Source organism: Pinus tabuliformis, chromosome 3_2 (genome assembly GCF_031772625.1).
Source record: "Pinus tabuliformis cultivar Carrire ecotype Pingquan chromosome 3_2, CPIR1, whole genome shotgun sequence".
NCBI classification, from domain to species: Eukaryota; Viridiplantae; Streptophyta; class Pinopsida; order Pinales; family Pinaceae; genus Pinus; species Pinus tabuliformis.
In genome coordinates, this window is record NC_142302.1 from 176,944,594 (window position 1) to 176,969,085 (window position 24,492).

Consider the following 24,492-nt stretch of genomic DNA (forward strand, 5'->3'; position numbering starts at 1 on the left):
ATGATCTCTTCCTACAGTTGTCTGATCTGATATAACAATGGTATCAGTGGTGTGAAACATTACTTCTAAGACTGAAATTGGAGCTTGAGCATTGATTTTTATTCCCTGCACTTTGGTAGTTAATCGGGGTTGATTGTGTGGGCTGATCTCACCATAATAGTGGACTGATATATCTAATCAGTAGATACAATAAGCTTATCCTTTGTTGGCAGTAGTATTTTGGAGGTCTGGTATATTTTTGAAGTGGTTATGTGCATCTATTAGCATTGGGCAATTTTGAGGACAAGGGCATTTCTTTTGGTTTCTCTCTCGAGTCTCGTCTACGCTAACCTTGTATTTTTCTTGCTAACTCTCTCTCTTCACTAATTCATAGTTTGTTAATTTTAGGTATGTTCTATGTCTAGAGAAATTTATTTCAATTTTCGCAGTTAGCTCCATATCTTTTCTAGATTAGCAATCACATCAGCATCAAAGTAAACTGCAGATAGAACATAAACATAAATCACAGAAGACAAGCCAAGACAAGAGGACACAAGATGTGGCGCTAGCCAAGGACAAACCCCAATGTGGGGAAACCCTTGATCAATTCTTCTTATATGTTCTTCAATCGTTCAGCAGAGAGAGAAAGAGAGAGATGGTAAATTTACAACAGAAGTCAACACTTTAACCTATCTAGATAAGAGCATAGATCATCTCTAAGAAGATGATACATGAGATCAGTTGAAGACATGCTGCTTCAACTAATTCTCCAAGGTGACTCCTTCACCTATAGTCGTGTTGCATTTTGTCATCATGCTGCACCTCACCATGCTGCACCCATCATTACTATGCTGCATCTCATCACGCTTCATTAATCATGACTATACCCATCACTGTACTGCATTATGTGCCATTGCTGCACCAAGTTGCCATCCTAACCTATGTGTTGGCTACACCTTGCTTGCTTGTTGTCCCTAGCATGCTTGGTGTCCTTAGCATGCTTGTTGTTGCATGCTAGTTGTCCCTTGCATGCTAGTTGTAACATTGCATGCTTGGTGTATTTGCTGCTAAGTACCATACAACTGTCCCAATGTTAGTTAGTTGTCCCTTGCATGTTGCTCTCCTTCGGAGACAGATGCTCTAGTTGTTTCGGCAGTTCTCGGCAGTTCTGGCGGTTCTGGCTGTTCCCGGATGTTCTGGCGATTCCGGTTGTTCCCGACAGTTCCGACAGTCCTGGTAGTTTCGGCTTTTCCGACAGTTCCGGCTTATCCGGCTTTTTCGACAGTTCCAGCAATTCCGACTTTTCCGACTTTTCCGGCAGTTCTGACTTTCTGCCCTCTAGATCAGGGCAATGTTATTCCTTAAGATCTCTCCTCCTACTAAAACCCAAAGACTAGAGAGAGGAAAAGATCCCAAGTGTGTTGAAATGACTTGAAGGCCACCTCTATTTATACTAATTTTGAGCACATGTGAGGTTTATTTGGTTGTTGGCCGACATTGACAAATTGTCTTATAACGCAAATAAATTCATAACTCCATGAATACTTATCGGAATTGGATGAGCTTTAGATCAATTCTCCACCTCTCGATGAGAGGGATCCAAGAAAAATATCAGCTGCCATAAATAAGATGAACCACATGGACTTTGGCCCTAGTTGCCAATTTTAACACTCCCTCTTAACTAGGGATAACTCCATCCGTTGATCCATATGTCCCACTGTACTATCTCTACCATCAATGCCCTGCACTGCTCTGCTCTGCTCTGATCTACTAAGCTCTGCTCTACTTTGATCTGTTGAACCATGAAGAAGAAGAATTGATCAAGAATGTCTCATACCATTCTTTGCTGACCCAAAGTCAGTTTCATCTAAAGAGAGTGTGTCACATCACTCTTATTGATCCGAAGTCAGTTTTATTGATCCCAGATCAATATCACAAAAGAGTGTCTCAAACCACTCATACTGATCCCAGATCAGTTTCATTAATCCCAGATCAATGTCACAAGAGAGTGTTTCAGACCACTCATACTGATCCCAGATCAATGTCATAAGAGAGTGTCTCAAACCACTCATACCGATCCCAGATCAATGGAGGTCATCCTAGCATAGGGAGTACGGTAGATACAACGATGCGTCCATCGATAGTACTACTATGGTCTCTATCCTCATTTTTCTACTCATTGATCAAATGAGAGGTACTTCCCATGAGTCCTAGATTGCATGGGTAGGATGCCTCGACAAGAGAACTAATCATCTTGTCCACAGGAGAACGAATCATCCTGTCAGTGGATGCCACAGAGAACTAATCATCCTGGCCCACTGGAGAATTAATCATCCTGTTCCACAGTCACCATGGAGAACAAATCATCCTGACCCACAGGAGAACAAATCATCATGTTCCATAGTCGCCACGGAGAAAAAATCATCCTGGCCCACTGGAACTAATCATCCTATTCCATAGTGGCCATGGGAGAACTAATCATCCCGACCCACAGAAGAACTAATCGTCCTGCTCATAGCACACCACTAGGGGAGGGTGAGTCGCCCTGTGGTCGTATGTTGCTCCAGTAAATACCCCAAGCGCCTAGAGTTCCCAGAGCTCAATGCATGCAACATGCAGGACCCTTTTACAAGGGTCTCTCAACAACTCCAAGTCGTTCGGGAAAATCACAGATTTGATCTTTCCCTGGGGCTTTTACAAAGTGTATGCGACCTGTACACCAATCTCAATGCGATGGAGCTTCCTCGCTCATCGACTTACCATATCCCATATAAGGTAGTATCTAATGTCTATCTGCTGGAGCAATCACCAAATACGGGATTTCTCAATAATCAAATCCCCCCTAGTTATCACAAAGAATCACAGTGGTATTCATCATATGTACAAACAGCTCATTGAAGAGCTTCCTCAACCAGGCAGCTTCATACGAGATCATACTCGTAGCTATGTATTCGGTCTCGACGGTGCTTATAACAACCGACTTCTGCTTCCTCCTCATCCATGATATCGAAGTAGAATCCAAAGAGAACCAGCACTGAGAAGCACTCTAATGATCCTCGACACTGCTTGCCCAGTCAACATTCAAATAATCATGCAGTTTCATATTTCCAGCAGTGTATCTCAATCCATGAGAGATTGTGCCCCAAAGATATCTCAAAAGATTCTTGGCATCAATCCAGTGAGGCTCAACCAAATATAAGCTCACCATGCTAACTGCAAAACATATGTCCAGACGGAAGTTCACCAAGAACATCAACGTGAATGAATTTATGAAACTCAGAGGCATTTCCCAAATCTGGTCTGACATCACTACCATATAACTTCTGAAAGTTAAGATCCTCAAGGTAGTCACAGGTTTGCAGTTTATCATTCCACATTCAGAATCCAACCCCCTCTTACTTCTGCAAATGAGAGGGTCTGCACCTATCAGAAATAGGTTGTCCTCATAAGGTGTCGGATCGGTTTCACTCCTAGTGAATCTCAACTTCATCAGACAACTATCCATCCTCTCATACTACGCCCGGGGTGTTTTGCTTCAAGCCATAGAGGGATTTCTTCCACCTGTATACATGAGATTCCCGATCATGAATCTCAAACTCCTCGGGTTGTTCCAAACTTGTGGACCTGCTGCATGAGGGGAATGGTTCCCTTATAAGATTTTCCTTCGATACATTTCAGACATGTACCTCCATGCTCTACTTGAATTCAGACATCCCTATCACCATTTGACTCACATCAGGTAGGGCCCCAAAGGTAGACCTTCGGTGTTATAGATGTGATATGTCAATTGACATGATCCCCAATGGACCATCCTGCAACTTGATACAAATTTCCAATCCTGAACCCATGAGAAAAAACATCTTTGAAAATTCTATTTTTTAACACGTACCTTTCGATCGATAAATGCCACCCTGAAACCTTTGACTTCCATTTCCGAGATGGACACCAGGTTCTTCTTGCGATTAGGTACATAAAAGAGGTTCTTGTAAATGAATAGAGTTACCCTCATTCAATTGAGGGGTAACATTCCCTACACCCTTTCTGGGATAGGTGGCATCGGCTCCAAGTATAATCCCATGATTGTTTCCATCTCTACCAAATTAGAGAGTGCACCCATCTATCTGATGAAGTGCCTTGAAGCACTATAATCTATAAGCCAGAGTCCCAAAGAATCTGAAGGAGAGGACCAATACAAGATAACGCTTCTTTATCTTACCAAAAACAACATTTGATTCTTCATTCCTAGGGTTCCTTGCTTTCTTTGAAGAGTCGGCCATTTCCTTGATGACTTGCATTACCTGTCATTCCTTTGATCATTGAAGATGTCCTTGGAATGATTGCTATCTTCATCAAGAGACGTGTCTCTGCCATTTGGACACTCCTTCGCATAATGGCCGAACTTATTGCAAGCAAGGCATCTGCCTTTCCTTCCACCCTTAGATCCGGACTTCCCATTGAAGTGATCTTTAGGTAGGCCATCAGAAACTTCCGCTGCGCCATTCTGATAATATTCTCTGCTTCAACTTCACCCTCAGTGAATTTGAAGAGGGATGAGGAATCCACTGACCCCTTTGTCCTTTTCGAACTGTCTTCGGTGATTGCTCTTTCACTCTTGCTTGGGCATTGTCTTCACCTCAGCTCTAATACCATGTTAATTTTAGGTATGTTCTATGCGTAGAGCAATTTATTTCAATTTTCACAATTAGCTCCATATCTTTTCAAGATTAGCAATCACATTAGCATTAAAGTAAACTGCAGAGAGAACATAAACATAAATCGAAGAAGACAAGCCAAGACAAGAGGACACAAGATGTGGCACTAGCCAGGGACAAACCCCAATGTGGGGAAACCCTTTATCAATTCTTCTTATATGTTCTTCAATAGTTCAGCACAGAGAGAGAGAGAGATAGTCCATTTACAACAGAAGTCAACGCTTTAACTTATCTATATATGAGCATAGATCATCTCTAAGAAGATGATACATGAGATCGGTTGAAGACACGCTGCTTCAACTAATTCTCCAAGATGACTCCTTCACCTATCGTTGCGCTACATTTCGTCATCATGCTACACCTCACCACGCTGCACCGTGTTGCACCCATCATCACTATGTAGCATCTCATCACGCTTCATTAATCATGACTGTACCCATCACTGTACTGCATTATGTGCCATTGTTGCACCAAGTTGCCATCCTGACCTATGTGTTGGTTGCACCTTGCTTGCTTGTTGTCCCTAGCATGCTTGTTGTCCTTAGCATGCTTGTTGTTGCATGCTAGTTGTAACATTGCATGCTTGGTGTATTTGTTGCTAAGTACCATACAACTATCCCAATGTTAGTTAGTTGTCCCTTGCATGCTGCTCTCCTTCGGAGACAAATGCTTTGGCTGTTTCGGCAGTTCTCGGCAGTTCTGGCAGTTCTGGTTGTTCTCGGTTGTTCCGACAATTCTGGTTGTTCCCAGCAGTCCCGGCTTTTCCGACAATTCTAGCTTTTCCAGCTTTTCTACAGTTCTGACTTTTTCGACTTTTCCAGCAGTTCCGACTTTCTGCCCTCTGGATCAGGGCAACGTTATTCCTTAGGATCTCTCCTCCTACTAAAACCCAAAGACTAGAGAGAGGAAGAGATCTCAAGTGTGTTGAAATGACTTGAAGGCCACCTCTATTTATACTAAAACGTTAAGCACATGTGGGGTTTATTTGGTTGTTGGCCGACATTGATGAATTGTCTTATAACGCAAATAAATTCATAACTCCATGAATACTTATCGGAATCGGATGATCTTTAGATCAATCCTACACCTCTCGATGAGAGGGATCCAAGAAAAATATTAGCTGCCATAAATAAGATGACCCACATGGAGTTTGGCCCTAGTTGCCAATTTTAACATAGTTGCATGGTTAGACTCTAGTTAGGCCGATAGGCCTTTCCTATGCATCAACTTTTCGTCAACACTTTTACTTTGATTCGTTAGATCAAATGAAACACTTTCAACCGTTGATCTGAACCAAAAAACAAAACAATGGAAAATCAAGAAAGCACGGAAAGTCAAGAAAGCACAAAAGCTCAAAAAGATTCTATGCAAAAAAAATCAAGAAAGCACGAAAAAGATCATAAAAATCAAAGATCGAAAGAAAAAAGCTCAGGAAAGCAAAGATTTTTGAGGATTTTTATTTTTATTTTTATTTTTTAAATGCAATGTATTATTAATTTATTTTTATAATTTAATTGAAATATAAATTTTAAATTTTAAATTTAAAAATTAGTTTAGATTTATTTTTAGTTGTAAGTTTATTATGTGTTAAGAGGGATTTTTTTTTGAGGTATTGATTTTTTAAGAGTGAAAAGAGATTTGATTTTTTTTGGCATTTGGTAGATGTAGAGTTAAAATGAATTTAGATTAGTTTAAATATTAACCTTTAAATAACTCACATTAGAGAAAAATACCATGGGAAAAAACCATAGATTAAAAATATAATAAGGAAAAACCATGGGTTGGAAAATTTTATATTTTATATTTTAATTTTAATTTGACTAAGTCAAAATGTTAAACATTGTAACATCTCTCTAAAATAATTAAATTCATTTTAAGTCCATGCTAGCTCCCATCATTTTCCTGCTCAAAAGATAGGCGTTCTCAACACCTTGGCTACTTCGGCGGGCGTTGAAAGTTTATGACGAAAATCACCTTGAAGATGAGAAAATTGACCTCCTGGAAGTTTTTAATAAGAATGGTTATAGTAGGTCTCAAGGTCTTAAGGCTTTTCAAAATGTTGAAAAGGGTCCTAAGAGTAAGATTGACCCCAAGGATTGGTCTTCCGGTGTTCATCTTCCCTTTATTGAAGGGACCACGGATAAAATCGCTAGGATCTTGAGGAAGCATAAGATTCATTCTTCTTTTAGACCTCTTAACACTATATGAAGTTCTCTTCATTTTGTTAAGGACCCGATTAACCCCAAGGATTAGAAGGGTGTTTATATCATTCCCTGTTCTTGTCGAGCTCCTTATATTGGTGAGACCGGTCGATCCATTAACCAAAGGATTTGTGAACATGCTGCCGACATCAGGCATGGAAGGTGTCACTCCTCCGCTTTGGTAGAGCATGCAGAAAAATCAATCATCACATCTCCATTGAAAAGACTAAAGTCATTGCGAGGATTGACCATTTTCATTATCGTAAATTTAGAGAAGCCTTAGAAATTGAAAAAAATACTTGTTAATTTAAATAGAGATGATGGCTGGAGTATCAACAGATGCTAGATTCCTACGCTTTCTTCCTAAAAAATTATTTTTATTTATTTATAGATTAATTAATTATTTTTTTTGGTTAATCCCCATATTTCTTAGTTTATGACTCTCTTAAATTATTTTTGGTAATATGAATAGGATTAAACCTTAATATTAATATAATATTATATATAATAATATTCATTAATAAGATTATATAGGGTTATGAATCCTTTCTCATCTGAGGGGGGATGTGAAAAAGAGAGCGATGAGGGTTTCGTCGGCAGGAGGACTCGAACCAGGGCAGCCTAGGCCATCGGCCTAGGGTGCTGCAAACTAGACCTCATTTTGGATGACAAAGACTAGGAGGTGCGGGGTGGGTCAACAGGTTTTCTGTGGAGATGGTCCATACAATGGCCATGTAGGCTGTGGGTTGGATCCAGGGTGCTCAATCTGCAAGGATCCCAAGGAATATGTTTACTGGGACAAATTTCATCCAACTGAGAGGGTACAATGGATGATTGCAGAGGAGGTTTTGGGTGGGGATTCTTCCTTCGTTTCTCCCATGAATATCAGAGGCTTGATCCAGTACACAAACCCCACCCCTTCCCCCTTTGATCCTTTGTTTACGTAATAGATTATACCCTAAATTATTCATTAATCGAGCGTGTCCAAAGGTATGAATCAACAATCCAACTGTATATATTTGTGATGCTTACTGGTGCAAATTTTCATTTTTTCACAAACGCGTAATAGCGAATAGATTTACCTTAAATTATTCAACGTCCAAAGATATCAATCAACAATCCAGCTATATAGGTATATGTGTGACGTTTACTGGTGCAAATTTTAATTTTTCACAAAAGCAGAATCGCTATCAGGGTTTACCGGGAAGAGTTGTGGCAATGTAGGCGACCAGGCTGATTGAACCAATATCTCTTCTAAAAAAATTCAACAATTCCAATTTAATAATCCTATCGGCCTCTCTTTGTACCTTTTGGGACAATTGCTAGTTACATATCATTGCATCATTTCTTCTCCCTTGATTAATTAGGTTGCATTGCATGATTTAATATTTTCTTGTTGCATCATTCACTTTATTGCATCTTCTAAGTTGCTTGTCTTATTTCAATTGATGATCTAAAGTAACTTTGAAATCATTGTTAGCAATCTCATTTGCTATATTATAAATGTGACATTTCTATAATTTCTTGCTTGTTCAATTGTCTAATAAGTAAGAACATCTAATAATCACACTATTTTCTAATAAGACATTTGTGGTTTTGCTCTAACATTTAATTTGCATTTGAATATCATTGTTGCATTGAGGTGTTCTTGTCATTCCATTTGATCATATGAGCTAGTAATATTGTTCTTTTGAAATACATCTTGTTGTGATTACAAGCATATTGGAATTTTCTCATTTGGAAACACCTTGATACTATTGTTTCTCATTGAAGCATTGATATCTCGTTTTTGCATTTTGCATATCATTTGCATCCTAAAATTAACCTCCAAGCATAAGCTTGGTTGTAAGAAAGATAAGGACACCTTCACTTTCTATTTGAGAAGTTAGACCCCCATTCACGGCTAACACAGGTGATTTTGTAGTTCTTTTGTGGGCAATCCCTTCTAGGAACGAAGGCACTTGGGTGGCTAGAAGCAAGGGGAGGTATCATTAATGAGGCCCCAAACCTTCTCTCTACAACTTGTGTTTGTGACTAACTTCAAAACAATTGAGAAGAAGGATTCATCTAGACTAGGCATTTAACTAAAAGTAACCAAGACATTGCATTTCACCTAGCTTAGATCTGCATTTCATCTTTCCAAATTTCTCTCTCTTGTGGAATATTGATAGTTGTGGGCATTTTATTTTCCTTGCAATATTACATTGAAAACCTTGTACTTATCTTTGATTAATTTGCTCATTGTGTATCTACATCTCTATATTTTACTTGAGCATTTCCTTTGAACTACAAGTTATCTCTTTTGCAAGTTATATTATATTTTCATACTTCAATGCTTTACCTCTTCATTGTGCTAACTTGTCTTGCAACATTGCTATTTTTGTGACTTGAAGTATCTATTCCCTTGCAAGTACTTTCATTTACATTGAGCATTGTTGAAGGCACTGGTCTACCACATTTATATCTTGTATCTACTTTATTGATCTTAATTGAATTCATTTATATATCACATTTCTCATAAATATTCACACTCGTTCTAATCATAATCAAGTTACTCTAATAATATTTGCCTTGCCCTTAGATCTCCTAGACTTGTTGCTTCAACAAGATTTCCATCAAAAATCATCCTTAGGGACTACCCCCCTTGACTTAGCTAAGAGAGAATCTAAATAGAGTGAGTCGAGATCAGAGTGACAACCCCTACTCTGAGCGTTACACCTTAGGTGTACACTTTAGGCGAAAAAAATACCCTTATTCCCATGTTTCACCTGGGAGATTATCCTTTGTCCCTAGTTCAATGCGACCCTCCTTGAGGTACTTCCTTTAGGAGTGGCACTAATTGATATAGTGTGCCCAAGGTAATCCATGCTTTCCACCTTCCATGTTTCCCTTATTATCCACCTCCATTCCTTGTGTTGATTGTCATCGGTCATTGGAACTGGCACCCTATGTCCTCATCTTTGAGTTAGGGCTCAAAATTTTTTTCCTTAAGATGTGTATGCAGCTGAAAGAATGATAAAAGCATATGAAGCCACAAATATAGAAAATGAAAATTGGAAAATATGGTTGGGGCATACTAAGCATGTGGGCAAAAGCCTAACATGATATCTACCTCACTCATTAGCCATCACCTGGTTCCTAAGCATTTCCTGCTCTCTCTAAAACAAAGGAACTTATGAATTTTCCAACCCTGATGAACAATACAATGCTATACATTTAATGGCTATTGGAAAACCATAAAGCAAGTTGACTCTCTTAAGCTATACAAGAAAGAAAAATAAATCATTAAGAGTAGAAGGCACACCAAAGGGGTGGAAAAAGAATGCCAAGGAAAGGGGTAACTCATGCCTCCACAATTGCTTCATCTTCTCATTATTGCACTTAGAGATGTTGGACCTCCTTCATCTATTACCATGCTATGGCCATTTTCCTTGAAATCTTTCCCATTCCATGATCACCCTTGGGCCTTATCACATGCATCTATGGATTGATGGGTGTACTTGTGAAATGTTCTTCCCCTTGGGGGTCGGAAGTAATTTATAGGATTAATTTCATAATCACACTTAACACTAGTGTGGTAACTTGCTTGCAAATATCAAGCTAGAAAGACATGTGGTGTCATGGTTTATGTGAACTATTTTTGTGCCCCAAACATTCAATATGGCCCATCGTGATATTTTAATGGGTTTTCCCCCCATTGATGTTGCTCTCACTTGACCTTGAGGTATGTTTAAAGTGGTTCATTACACTTGAAATATAGATTCCTTGAGGGATGGATTGACACCACTCAAAGGATGTCTAGTTTAGTTTTGAGAGCACATATGACTTTGAAGCCCCAGTGTTGCCCTCAGGGGATGAACTTTGGGCTTTAGGGAGTCTCCACATGGTTGTCTGCCACTTGAAATGCTAAGTCAACAAGCCAAGGCATTGGCTTGATTGATGATGTGCCCAAATGAACTCAAGCTGCCCCTAGGATGGCCTTGACTTTGTTTGATGGGCATTGCCTTGTTCTAGGGCCTAGATGATGAGGGATACCATCGGGATGATTTCAGAAGGCTAGGACACCATGCCTTGATGCCAATGCTTGCTCTTAGGGTTGCCACATCATCAATACATGCACTATAAGGGTGATGTGAGCCTCCTTGAAGATGATGTCATGGTGGAAGAGATGTACTCGTGCACTTTGTTGATGTACCTTGAAGTGAGAATCACTTTTGGACCTACTTTGTCACTTGATGGAGATGTGCATTTTAGGAAAATGATGTCATGTTCAAGAGCATTTATTCCCACATGTGGGAGATTTATGATGTATTTCTTATGTTTTATCATTTGTGAAAGTTGAATGCTCTAAGCAATCTTTTAGGGATTTTTGTTGGACATTTGTAAAGAATGACTTGGTTGCCGTCATATAAATAGACAGAAGTCACTTTCACTTTTTCACCATCACATTTCCTCACTTCTCTCTAAATGGAGTGTGCACTAGGTGAGGCACTTGTGTTATAGAGTATTGCCTATTTTGAGGAAGAGAGTCACAAGACACATATGTCAACATTGAGCAACAAGGAAGTATGCAAAGGGTATGCACTTGGAAAGCATGCCAAGTTGGCTTTCCCAAGTAATGAATACAATGGATTTTAGACTTGATTCATTTAGATGTTTGTGGAGATGATACAAGTAGCACCATTTTTTTATTTTTGGGGTTGATTTTAACATTTTGTTTGCAATGGTATTGATTGATTATTGAAGTTATGTTTTTAAACACGTTGTAATTTTAAACTTGAAAAAATGAGCGAAGACATGTGACCTTCCATTTCCACACATGGGAAAGCTACTCATAGTTACTCCCATTCTCCATTAGTCGGAAAGCAGCTTGAGCAGAGCCCACTCAGGACTAGCGCTGCAGGGGAGCGACCCCCCAAATCTGCTGTCGAAGCAACCTTAGGAGCATGCTCCGCTTAGGAGAGAATTTGAGGCGACCTCAGGAGCTCGCTCACAGAATTTGCTCCCTTCAGGACCGAATTTCGAGAGTGTGCTCCCTAAAAGAATTTATGCTCCTTGCCATTCCGGGAGTGAACGCGAGAGTGATCGGGGAGTGATCACTCCCTGATCACTCTCATTCGTCCCTGAAACAATTTTTTTAATTTGGGGAGTGATCGCTCCTGACCGATCCTGCATGCCAAAAGCCTCTCCTCGAATAAAAAACATGTGAGACTTTTTCTTTGGTTGGAGGGAGGGGAAGGGAAAAAGAAATAGAAGCCTTCCTCCCCTTCCTACCATGCATCATTTGGTGAGTGAGTGGAAGATTGGAGCTTGAGGTGAGTGAGAGGAACTTGAAGAATATTGAGAGGGTTCCTTGAAGATTTAAAGGGAGATCAAAGCTTGGGATTGAAGGCAACATTGGAGAGCCAAAAAGATAGGGTTTAGACTCTAATCTAGCATTTGTGTTTTTATATGTTTCCCAATTTTATTGCAAGCAAGAAACTATAACTCCAAGTTCAAAACTCCAAACATCATGGCTATATGACTTGGGATTCTCTTGATGTTGGTTCCTTTTTTGTTATGATAGTGTTGGGGAGCAGAAGGAGTGATGAAGAGGATGGATAAGTGGGTAGGAGTGATAAAGAGGATGGATAAGTGGGTAGTAGTGGATCTGAAAGCCTTGGAGAGGAGTACCAAGAGGAAGAGGAGGATGAGGATAATGAGTGTGGAGATGATGAGGGAAAAAAGGCAATGAAAGCCTTGGAGAGGAGTACCAAGAGGAAGAGGAGGATGAGGATAATGAGTGTGGATATGATGAGGGAAAAAAGGCAAAGTAGACCAAACCCCCTTGTGGAAATATGTTACTAGGATTTTAGGAGGGAAAGGGGGTGGAACTACTAAATTTACATGCCCCCATTGCAAAATCACTTACACAAGTTCATACACCCATGTCAAAAAGAATTTCTCTAGGAAAATGGCATGGGATGGAAATAAACAAATAGGAATCCAAACTTATGGAAGTGTGTCACAACAATAAGGAGCCAAATACATAAGGGAAGAGGAGGAAGCCCAATACAAATCTAAAAGATTAAATGGTGACTTTGAACATGACACCACTAGCCCACAATCACATAGACTAAGAACTCCATCAGCATCCCACCCATGGTAGTGGATATGGAGGCACATGAACAAACATCCCTTTAAGGCGTAGAACCATATCAAATTTCCTTGATAAAGGGTGTAGGGATGATGTGGATGCAAAAAAATTTCCGGTCTTTTTATGAATGTGGAATACCATTCAATGTTCTGAATCCACCTTGTTGGCATGAAATGGTTGGCACCATCAATGATGCCCCTAAAGGCTTGGGTATGACAAGGCTAGAACCGTGGGACTTTGATCATGAAAAATCCAAAATAACACGTGCTTTAGGTAAATTAACAAATTCTTGAAATGATTATGGGGTATCCATTGTGTTTGATGGTTGGACAAATGTAAAAGGTAAGCCATTGATAAGTGTTCTTGGTGTGTCTGCTAGTGGTGTAGTCTTCCTTTCAGCATATGATTATTTAGAAAAGTTGAAGACCGCCATCAACATTGAAAAACCATTACTTCAAACAATTGAAAGTAATGGGCCTTACAATGTCATCCAAGTCATCACTGATAATGCTTCTAATTGTAAGGCAACATGAGCAATCATTAAGGATAAATACCCCAATATATTTTGGCATGGGTGTTTGGTTTACACAACGAAAATTTTGATGCATGATATTATTAAGGAAAAACAACCTCAATACAGATGGATTGGTGATTTGTGCAAGAGAAGCAAGAGAATGATCAAATTTATTACCAATCATAGCAATACCCTTGGGCTTTTCCGTAGTCACTCAAGGTTGGAGCTATTGAAGTTTGGGAAGAAACTAGATTTGCTAGCTATTACCTCACCTTCAGACGCATTTTGAAGGTAAGAGAGTCATTGGCTAGCATGAAATCAAGTCAACACTAACGGGGGTTAAAGTAAAGGGATCCAACTGCACTTGACATGGAAGGTTTTGAAGAGGTGGAGGAGGCCGCTCTTGATGGTCTGTTTGGTCACGTGAGAGATGTTTTGCAATACACCAAGCCCATTTATAACATGATTCATTTTGCAGATACAGATGCATCAATGATTGGGGAGGTGTATGAGAAGATGGATAACATGTTGGAGCAAATAAAATATATTGTTCAACAAAAAGATCCCAACTTGTATGATATTATTTACAATTTTGTGTATGCATGGGGGGATAAACCTAATGTTCCACTACATGCCTTGGCATATATCCTTATGCCAAAATACTACTCTCCATCTTGGTTGGGCAAACCTGCACCTGGGGGTGGGGTTAGGACCAAACCCCATACAAATCCAGGAGTACAAAATTGGCATATGACAACATTAGACAAGCTAGCCCCTGACAATGAGTGTGCTAGATTGCGTCTTGAATTAGGCAAATGCTTCACTAGCATTGGATTGTTTGGTTCTTTGCATGCAATGGAAGATAGAGATAGATTGGATGTTGTCACATTGTGGGACATGTATGGCGGCTAGGTTGTAAATACTTATATTGCAAAAAGGTGTAGGAGCACCTATAGCTTCATCCATAATGTGAGAAGAAACAACCTCAATGAAAACCGGGTAGAAACCTTGGTTTTTGTGCACTACAACTTGAGGTTGTTGACACATTATTGTGACTCGACTTGTGCTGATACGTCATATATGACTTGGGACAATAACCCAGGGAAAGATAATTTGGAGGAGAGCTCTACTTTTAGAAGAATTGGAAAAAGAACTTTTGAAAGATGATGATGAAGCAACAATGACAGCTATGCCACCCCTATCATCCAGTGGCAGTGCTAGAGTTCCACAAGATTTGCCTTTGTTGTCGCCAACTCCCTCTACATCCTCACGTGAAGGTCATGTGCCTTTGGTTTCTGGTTTTGGACATGGTCGTCTGACTATGTGGGAGGAGACTCCTAGTAGACAACCACAAGTTTCTAAAAAATTAATATTTCTCGTGGAAAGCGCCAAAGGAAGCAATAGATAATAGATTTACTTTTGTTTTCGAGTTTCTAGTAGTTTTTATAACTATTCACTCTTTCATATTTATTATGATATTTTTTGTAAACAATATATGACAATTTAAGTTTGAAGTTTGAAGTTGGCCATTAAAACTTATTGGTAATGAATTATGAATATGATGCTTCGTGAAAGTCGAAAGTTGAAACATTCCATTTCATGTTAGATATTCTTTGTTATAGTTTGGTTACATGGTAATATTAATGGGTACAAGTACAACTTTAGTGATCAATGATGATAAATGTTATATATTGAATTTTGAAAGCTTGAAACTTTAAGATTGATGAATCATGAGACCCGAAATGTTGTATGTTACTAACTTTGGATGTGGTGAAAACTATAACTTCCAGATGATTGATGTTATATGGTTCAATCCATGTTTTTATGCTTTTTATATCTAATTCATCATTTTACATGTTTTTGTGGACATTTATGTATCAATTATATAAAAATATATATTATATAAAAATTTGCTCCTAATTCACTTTCGAACCAGGAGCTTTTGAAAATGTCACTCCTACTTCCTACATGGTAATGGTAATGGTTACAAGTACAACTTTAGTGATCAATGATGATAAATATTATATATTGAATTTTGAAGGCCTAAAACTTTAAGATTGATGAATCATGAGACCCGAAATGTTGTATGTTACTAATTTGTGGACGTGGTGAAAATTATAACTTCTAGATGATTAATGTTATATGGTTCAATCCATGCTTTTATGCTTTTTATATCTAATTCATCATTTTACATGTTTTTGTTGACATTTATATATCAAATATATAAAAATATATATTATATAAAAAATTTCTCCCGATTCTCTTTCGACCCGAGAGCTTTTGAAAATGTCACTCCTACTTCCGCTTCCGCTCCCCATTTCTGCTCCTGCTCCCAAGCTGCCTTGTTCAGGACTGGGTTCAAAGGGAGAAATAAAAAAATAATTTCCCATCTTTTAGAAAGAAATAAAGTAATCCTTCCTCCCATTATATATATATATATATATATAATGGTAATTGTTGTTAGGACCAGGTTCAAAGGGAGAAATAAAAAGATAATTTTCCATATTTTAGATTCTAGAAAGAAATAATCCTTTCCTCCGATTTTTCTAATCGGTAGTTGATTTAATATATATATAATGCTAATTGTTTATGAGAGATACTTTTCGGCGTAAATCACATGATATTTCATTTGTCGACGCGTTTGGAGCCAACCAGTGTGGTTCATCGTCGGGACAAGTTGAAGAATTAGATCAAGCATTGCATGTTAAATAGTCCGAGCAGAACCTCCAACGGCTACAATTCTTGACCAGGCAACGACTATATTGACTAACGGCTAAGTTAATTTCATTGCTAGTTAGTTATATTATTATTAAATTAAAAGTCAAAGGGACATAAATTTTCTTAGAGGTTTTTAAATATATATATAAATATTAAATTAATTTTAAATGATTATTAAGTTAATAGTTAGTTATAAAAAGTATTAACTATTTAATAAAAATATATAAATATAAATATTAGAATAAGTCAAGTGTTAGAAAAAATAAGATTTTAAATATTCAGATTTAATTAATTGTTTATCTAATTGTTAAATTAACCTAGAGGTATTAACTAATTTAATTGTTTATATGAATTTACCTAAAGGTCTTTACTATTTTATAAAAAATTTATATATATATATATATGAAATTAATTTTATTAAGATAATAGTTAGTTATAAATAAAAAAATATTATTAGACTAAGTGAAGTGTTGGAAAGAAAATAATATTCTGATATAATTAATCGATTATCTTAATAGTTAAATTAACATACGATTAAAGTGAAGAAAAAAAAACATAGGCCAAAGGATATGGGATAACAAGAACAAGCCAAAAAACGAGGGAGGGGAGGAAGGGAGGAAAACGACTAGGAAGAGAGTGTTGGGACCCAGCAACTACTAATGTTCCAGCGATCTTCTCTATTGAGATTGCTCGGCCTTTTTTCAATCTCAAAGGCTTCCTAAATTTCCGATGATGAAATTGCGAAACTCTAGCAATCACACTAGCCTCCTCAATACACACATGATGCTTGGTTTTTTTCCGCATGTTCAGCTAAAGCGGAAGACTTGGTTCTCCTATGTTGAAGGTCAGCTGCATGCTCACTAATTCTTTGATTAATGGAGCGACAAGTGTCACCAATATAGGGGGTCCCACAGGGACAAGGGATAATATATACCCCTTTCATATACTTTTGGTTGATAGGATCCTTCACTAATCTGAGGGACTTACGAATGGTGTTAAGGGGCCTAAAAGTCGCAGGGACATTATGTTTTTTAAGAATCCTTGCAATCTTTTTAGTGGTCCCCTGAACATACGGAAGATGGACACCTGGAATGCGTTCCTTCGATTCTCTTTTAGTTAATGAATTCTTGGCAGCTTTGAAGAAAGCTTACTAACCCAAGAATCTACTATAACCATTCTCGACAAAGACATCAAGGAGATGGGATTTCTCCCTCTCGAAGCTCTTTTCATCAGAGATCCTTAGGGCACGAATAGCAAGGGTGTTGAGAACACCCATCCTCTAAGCCAGGAAATGGTAGGAACTAGCATGAAGATACTGCTTGTTGTTAAGATTGTTGCAAAAAGTTGTAATTTTAAGTCAAAAAAATATGTTTGGGAGTTTGGCTTTTCAACTTCAGATAAAAACAGGGTAAAACAAAAACATGTCTTAAGAAAGAAAAAAAAATGAAAATGGGGTCTGGTTTGAATACAGTCTGTAAACTTTAGGTTGAAAATAGTAGCACTACTTGCAGAAGCTATTTTCCATAAGTCTAAATTATGAAAATCACATTGATTATGTACTGGGGACAATGGTTGTGTGCGGATAGTACAGCGTGTTAGATTTCATAATGGTTTTGTGCGGATAGTATAGTAAGTTTTCATAGAAGTTTGTATGACACTAATTTAAATAATTTTTTTTTCTTTATAGGAGAAAAAACCGTATTTAGGTAAACAAAATTACAAGCGGACTGTGTATTTAAAACTGGGTATGGATAGATCCATACAGTGGCCAAAAAAATAACCTGATCTCCCATCCGAAAATAAACAAAATTGGCCTCCTTAACCACAACGGTCCGCACAAAAATGAAACAGAGTTCACACGTCATGATTATTTTGATACAAAATCAGAGCATACAGCTTAAAATTTAAAAGGCTTCATCATCATTGTCATCATAACTGATAACAACCTTCATGATCATTCTGATACAAATCAGAGAATACAGCCTAAAAGGCTTCATCATCATTGTCATCATAACTGATAACAACCTGTAGCATAATAACTGATAACAACCTGTAGCATATGAAGAGAAGGAAAAATAAAAGGCTTCATCATCATTGTCATCATAACTGATAACAACAACCTGTAGCATATGAAGAGAAAAGAAAAAACAAAAGTGCAGAGGATCCATTAAGCCTGAAAGCCGAGATCGTCCATGAATGGACGATGAAAGAACTTGTCGTGATTATCATTCAAGACCTCTTCAATTCACCAAAGGCCCCAATGCAACTGAAAGCCTTCCTTAGAAAGCCGATCCGCAACACTGCTTATTCTACATAGCTACTACCGGCCGAAGTATAATAATGGGAAGAAATATGTAAGATATATCAAATTGACTCTCACTCGTAAAAACTAATAAGATTGATTTCGATGTTTATCTCAAGAATTTAAATGGATTGGGAAGATATATGTATGGTCTTGATAAAAGTACTGTATATAAAACTGACTATACACTACTTGTGATATCCTTCAAATATTAGGGAAAACTAATAAGATTTATTCGATGTTTATCTCAAGAATAAATAGATTTGTTTACAGCAGGACTGACATAGGTACTTTGTTTTCTATACTCTCTAGTAATCTTGCAGAGGACCAATTGTCAAGGATTTCCACGGACTGTGTTGTATGAAATCTGCACAAAAAACAGGTGGGCGGTGCCTGCATTTGAGTTAGTTGAAGAACGAGGCATGCCTCACGTAAGAAGGTGACTGGATATGTATCGTGGATATTTTTGGTTCAAATAAAATCCGTGGAAATAGGATCTGAGTTTATTGCTTTTCTTTATCTTGCAGCTTTGCGTACAGTGTCCACATACCTTGCACAGAATTTGCACAAGTCTGCGGAGAAACGAAGCCTAACAAGAAGAGTGCACAGGATGCAGCTTCTTTTAAGATGCTCTGCGAGCTTGAGAAAAGGGGAATCTCTCTAGAACTGGACTCCGATCAAACGTCTTATGATTTTATGTGAATTACAGCATGGGAAATTGATCATCCTGAATCAGAACTGGAGACTGTAAAGAACTTTGAGTCCGTCTTTGCTTTGGGTTGGAGGTGCTGTAATATATATACAGAGAGTACGGATGCCTCTATAGTTCACAGTATGTATCTTCATATTTGAAGCGTTGCATGAATACATAAAGATTGTTTTTGTTCTCATGAAGCAATATTTATAAGAGGCAGGCTGCATTAATGCTACAGCAGCTGAAATATAGCTCTCGCGAAGCGCAGCATGCAGTAATGTTACATCAGCGGATTGATCAAGACAAATATGGTGTTGACAGGGCATGGGGTTCTAAATCTGTATTAGTCGTTCCCGGTCATTCCACTCGAGAGAAAGAGGATCCTGGTCCTTTCAGTCGCAGCATCAACAGGAACCAGTCAATTTACAACTTATCATAATGCAGACCTTTACACATTGGTTGGAAATTGGTCTTTGGTCCGATGAGAAAGAAAGCCTAGATGTTTCATCGTATGTGCCAAAGATTCCAGAGACATATTTACAAAGACATGTTGTTCACTTCTTGTAGGGTATTGTACACAAGTATGCTGTTCTTTGTGGATGACACTTATTTACAAAGACATGTTCACTTCTTGTAAGATCTTGTACATAATTATGCTGTTCTTTGTGAATGTGGTAGGTGTTGGATCTGGGTGTTGTTCTTTGTGGATGTGGCCAGCTGCACAGGGTTTAGGAGAATTTGGTGGTGTATATTTTTCAGTGGCAACATCTTAGCCAAAGTGCTTTGAGCCTTTGCTGAATGTTCTCATACACAACCATGTTGCAGGGACTGGATAAACATGGTAGAATAAGCCCTTTCAATTGTGTAGCCAAAACGCTTTTGACCCCGGTGAAGGTTGGGCTGGGTATCGTACACAGGCATTTTGTTCTTTGTGGATGTGGCCAGGTGCAGGGTCTAGGAGAATTCGGAGGAATAGGTAATTCTCACTGAATATTGGATACTCGTCTTGTAACCCAATATGGAAGGAAGGTCACCCTTGCAATATTCGCATAATGGGGGAAGGAAATTCGCCCTTTACCAGTTGGAATTATGAAGTATTAAAAATGGACCTGAGTTGCTTGAGGCAGTGAAAGAGGAGTAACGCATTCCACAACCGTGAGCCTTCATAAAATGTTGAAAAGGGTTTTCCAGGTCCATCTTTTTCTGCCTCAAATAAAATCCTGGCAAATTCCCAGTGCTTGGGGGGGTTATTGCGCAGAAACTTGATACTTCATTGGGGGAGTTCTTGCGCAGAAACTTGATACTTCATTCTAACCTTCGGTAGTTACCTGTTTAGGGTTTAGGTTCTGGTGTGAATATTTTTCAGGAACCATCGCATCAGTTTAATTGACGTTTCGGACCAGACAAATTGGTCCATCTTCAGGCTGATAAATGGAAGAATATTCACACCATACTGGCAGAAATCTCATAAATGAGATGTTCAGGTTCTGCCAATTATTTCTAGACGGTATTTGTTCACTACATTTTTATGTTATGTATGGCTTTTGGGTATGGAATCCTAATTGCTTATGCTGCCATCGATTTTGACATGCGTAATCACAGCAGTATATGTCCATGCTTATTAAGCACCTCCTCCTGCGGCTTCTGGCTTTCCGTAGCTTTCTCCTGCATCACGTTCATGTTCATGTAAATAGACTGCGACTTTGGTACATTCGATGCGTCGTTATAACATTACATCATCTCTCTCTCATCTCTTCCCTATTAAGCTGAAAAGCAAATCATTTCTCGACACAACACAAAAATTAGTTTCTTTAAGGCATTCATCACAATAAGTAAATCCCAATATTTAATGATCTTTAATTTAATAGAATATTACATAACATTATATTAATATATATATATATATATAATATTGAATTAAAATGATACAAATATAATTATCTTTCTTGACACGAACACAAATATATACAAGTGATTCATCCCAATAAGTAAATATATATAAGTGATTCATCGCAATAAGTAAATCCCCATATTTAATGATATTTATTTTATTTTATTTTAATAGAATGTTACATAACTTTATCTTAATATATATAATATTAATTAATCATCTTTATTTTATTTTAATGGAATGTTACAACTAATGGTTAGCGGATTATAATGGGAATATATATATATATATATATATTAAAAAAAATTATAAACAATATTAAATTATTTATTTTATATATTTTTCAAAAAATATTACTAAAAAATTATATATATTTATACAATATATATTGAATAATTCTTACAATAAAGCACCTTTTATTAATACATATACATATAATAACTAAAATAACTGAACTTTAATCATAATCACTATTACTGTAAAAGGACAATAGCTGGACTCGTGTTTTAATTGTCAATCCACCAAGGTTCCATTTATACATGTAATAACTATAATGACTCGCAACACTATTACTGTAAACGGACAATCGTTGGACTTGTGGTTTAATTTTCTATTTGCCAGATACATGTTAACATGTGTGACAATTTTGAACATAAAAAAAAGCCCTCGGGGCAGGTCAATTGCCTTAATTTTCCTTCTACCAAGGTTCTATTTATGTTAGCATGTGTGAAAATTTTGAACGTAAAAATTGCCTCGGTCAATTGGTGAGGATTGAAGTGTTATGTTGGTCAATTGGCGATGGCTGAATTGTTATGTGTAAAGAGGTTTTATGTTTAAATTTTTTATTCATCTATATCTGTGAAAAGAGAAGTTATAGTAGTAGCACTTTGGAATGAACTTTGTCTGAAAAGACTAGTTATAATAGTAGCACTTGGAAAGAACTTTGTCATAGTAGTAGTACTAGCACTTAGGAAAGAACTTTGTCTATAAAAGAACTTTGTCATAGTAGTAGTACTAGCACTTAGGAAAGAACTTTGTCTATAAAATAGAAGTTATAGTAGTAACAGTTGGAATGAACTTTGTATAGAAGTTATAGTAGTAGCAATTGGAATGAACTTTGTGTATAAGATTGAGGTAGTATGTGTAAAGAGATTTTATCTTTTATTCACTGTCCCCGTGAAAAGAAAGAGTGTCATGTGAAAAGTGATGGAAAGAATGTAAGCACCTGCACATTAGAGTGTCATATGAAAAGTGATGGAAAGAATGTAAGCACCTACACATTATAGTAATAGAGATTGGGATGAACTTTGTGTCGCAAAAGTTATAGTAATAGTTGTTGAAATGCATTTTGTGTCACATAAAAATAGGGTCAGCCTAACTACCCATTCTTTTAAATAAATTAAAACAAATAATCACCATTACATATACATATAATTATTAATATAATCATATATATTAAATTAATTTTTATAATATATAAAATTTGTATTTAAAAAATATTAACGTGAATCAAAATATCATGAATTTTTCACTAATACATATAATTATTTTCATAAATTTCTATTACATATAATTTTTTCTAAGTAATTTATTTATTTGTTTATTATAAAAAATAATTATTATATATTAAAAAATAGTTAATATATAATTTATAATTTAATAAAATTATTTATTATGATATAGTGTTTTTAATTAATTTAATGGTTAATGGGTTAGAAATAAAATGTTGTTATTTGATATTTTTTTCCAATTTAAAATTATATATATATATATATATATAATACCTCTTTCATATACACCTAAAAAATAAATATATTACCTAAATTGTGAATTCTCCTCACCATTCTTTTCTTTTAAATTATATACCTAATATTTATATATTTTTAATTATTTATACAATATAAAAACTTTCATATATATAATAGTTTTCATTTTTATTACTAAATTATATATATAATATTTATATATTTTTTATATATGATGTAAGAGCATCATACTAAAAGGCTACAGTTGGGACATGGTTTTTTTTTGGAAAGAAACAAAAACATTTTGAATTATGTTTTATTTTTATTTTATTTTATTTTTGTTTTATTTAAATTAAGGTTGACACAACCATTGTTCTTTTAAAATTCAGTAAGCAAGTAAAGATGGGATTAGTTAAGAGCATGTTTAAAGAAACTGTTAGATAACTGAAAGGTAACTGAGGAACAGTTCCTCAATTGTAAGAAACTGCTAGTAAAGCATTGAAAAGGAAAAGCCAAGCCTCATGGAGGGGTTGCCATCCAGAGAGAAGAGAGGACACAAAATTTGTAATTTACAATATTCTTGAATATCTACGAAAGCAAAAGAATATAGAACCTGTCATTAAATAAAGCAAGACAATTTTTCTTTTCCTGTGCATTAATGTTTTAGACATTATGTTGAAAACAAAATAATCAAATAACTTGTTAGGAAGTTGAATGACATCAACAAAAATCTTGTGACAGAAGGCATCTCAGACCAGGAACCAGACAAGGGCCAAGCTAGCATAGACAATACATTTTTTTCTTCTTTCCTCAACAAAAAAACCAGGTACTTTTATATTCAGCATTCAAGCACACCTGTGCATTCATTTCATTTCCAATTTAACAGTTCATTGTACAAATTATATAACCCAAAAACCATAGAGGGTTTTGAAACCCACGAAGACCGAAAACCACAAATTACAGGCCCAAACTAGTCAAGCAGCGAGGGTATGAACACCCATGAAATTATACAGATACATGGAGAAAGTGAAACCCCAAGGGTTATACCCAACTAAAAACAGAGCAAGTAAAGAAAAGATACAGTCACAGAAAAACCCTACCCAGAGGACCAGAACCGAGACTTGCCAGAGGGTTTCTCCCAACAGGAATGCCATAGGAGAAATTTACCTACTCACCAAGGAGCCAAAGGGTTAGAGACATAAAAACGAAATGCGGAAATGAAACCGGAACAAGAAATTACTTGAAATCCTTTGTCAAAACCTCATGAGATAGGAGACTCCGCTACGCTAATTGGGCAGACTCTAATGGGAACCAAAGGAGCCCGAGTTTGTTGAGTCATCCACAGCAGTAACAAGGAAAGAACCTGTGGTTACACAGAGCCAACTCATCACCAGAACCAACATCAAGAAAAAAAACATCACAAACAGAGTAGAGACAAAGTATGAGCTGGGTGACAGAGATGAAACAACTTGCAGGTTGAAAGTCGACCTGAAACCTCCAAGAACCAGCAAAGTAAACCACCACAAGAGCAAGCGAAGGCACAACGCTAACAAACCACCATACAGAACAAGCAAGGCACAATGCTAACCAACCATCACAA

The 24,492-nt window shown here is 37.0% G+C and overlaps 1 protein-coding gene across 1 annotated transcript in view; it reads left to right on the plus strand.

Moving 5' to 3' along the window:
• Nucleotides 1–20,591, plus strand: part of LOC149180364 (endoribonuclease Dicer homolog 3a-like) — a 401,075-nt gene extending 380,484 nt beyond the window's left edge. Inside the window, exons 25-26 of the mRNA XM_089416079.1 lie at nucleotides 18,875–19,001; nucleotides 19,090–20,591. Of these exons, the coding sequence (XP_089272205.1) occupies nucleotides 18,875–19,001; nucleotides 19,090–19,264 (302 nt within the window). The 3' untranslated portion in view covers nucleotides 19,265–20,591. The remainder of the gene's footprint in view (nucleotides 1–18,874; nucleotides 19,002–19,089) is intronic.
• The last annotated feature ends 3,901 nt before the right edge of the window (nucleotides 20,592–24,492 follow it).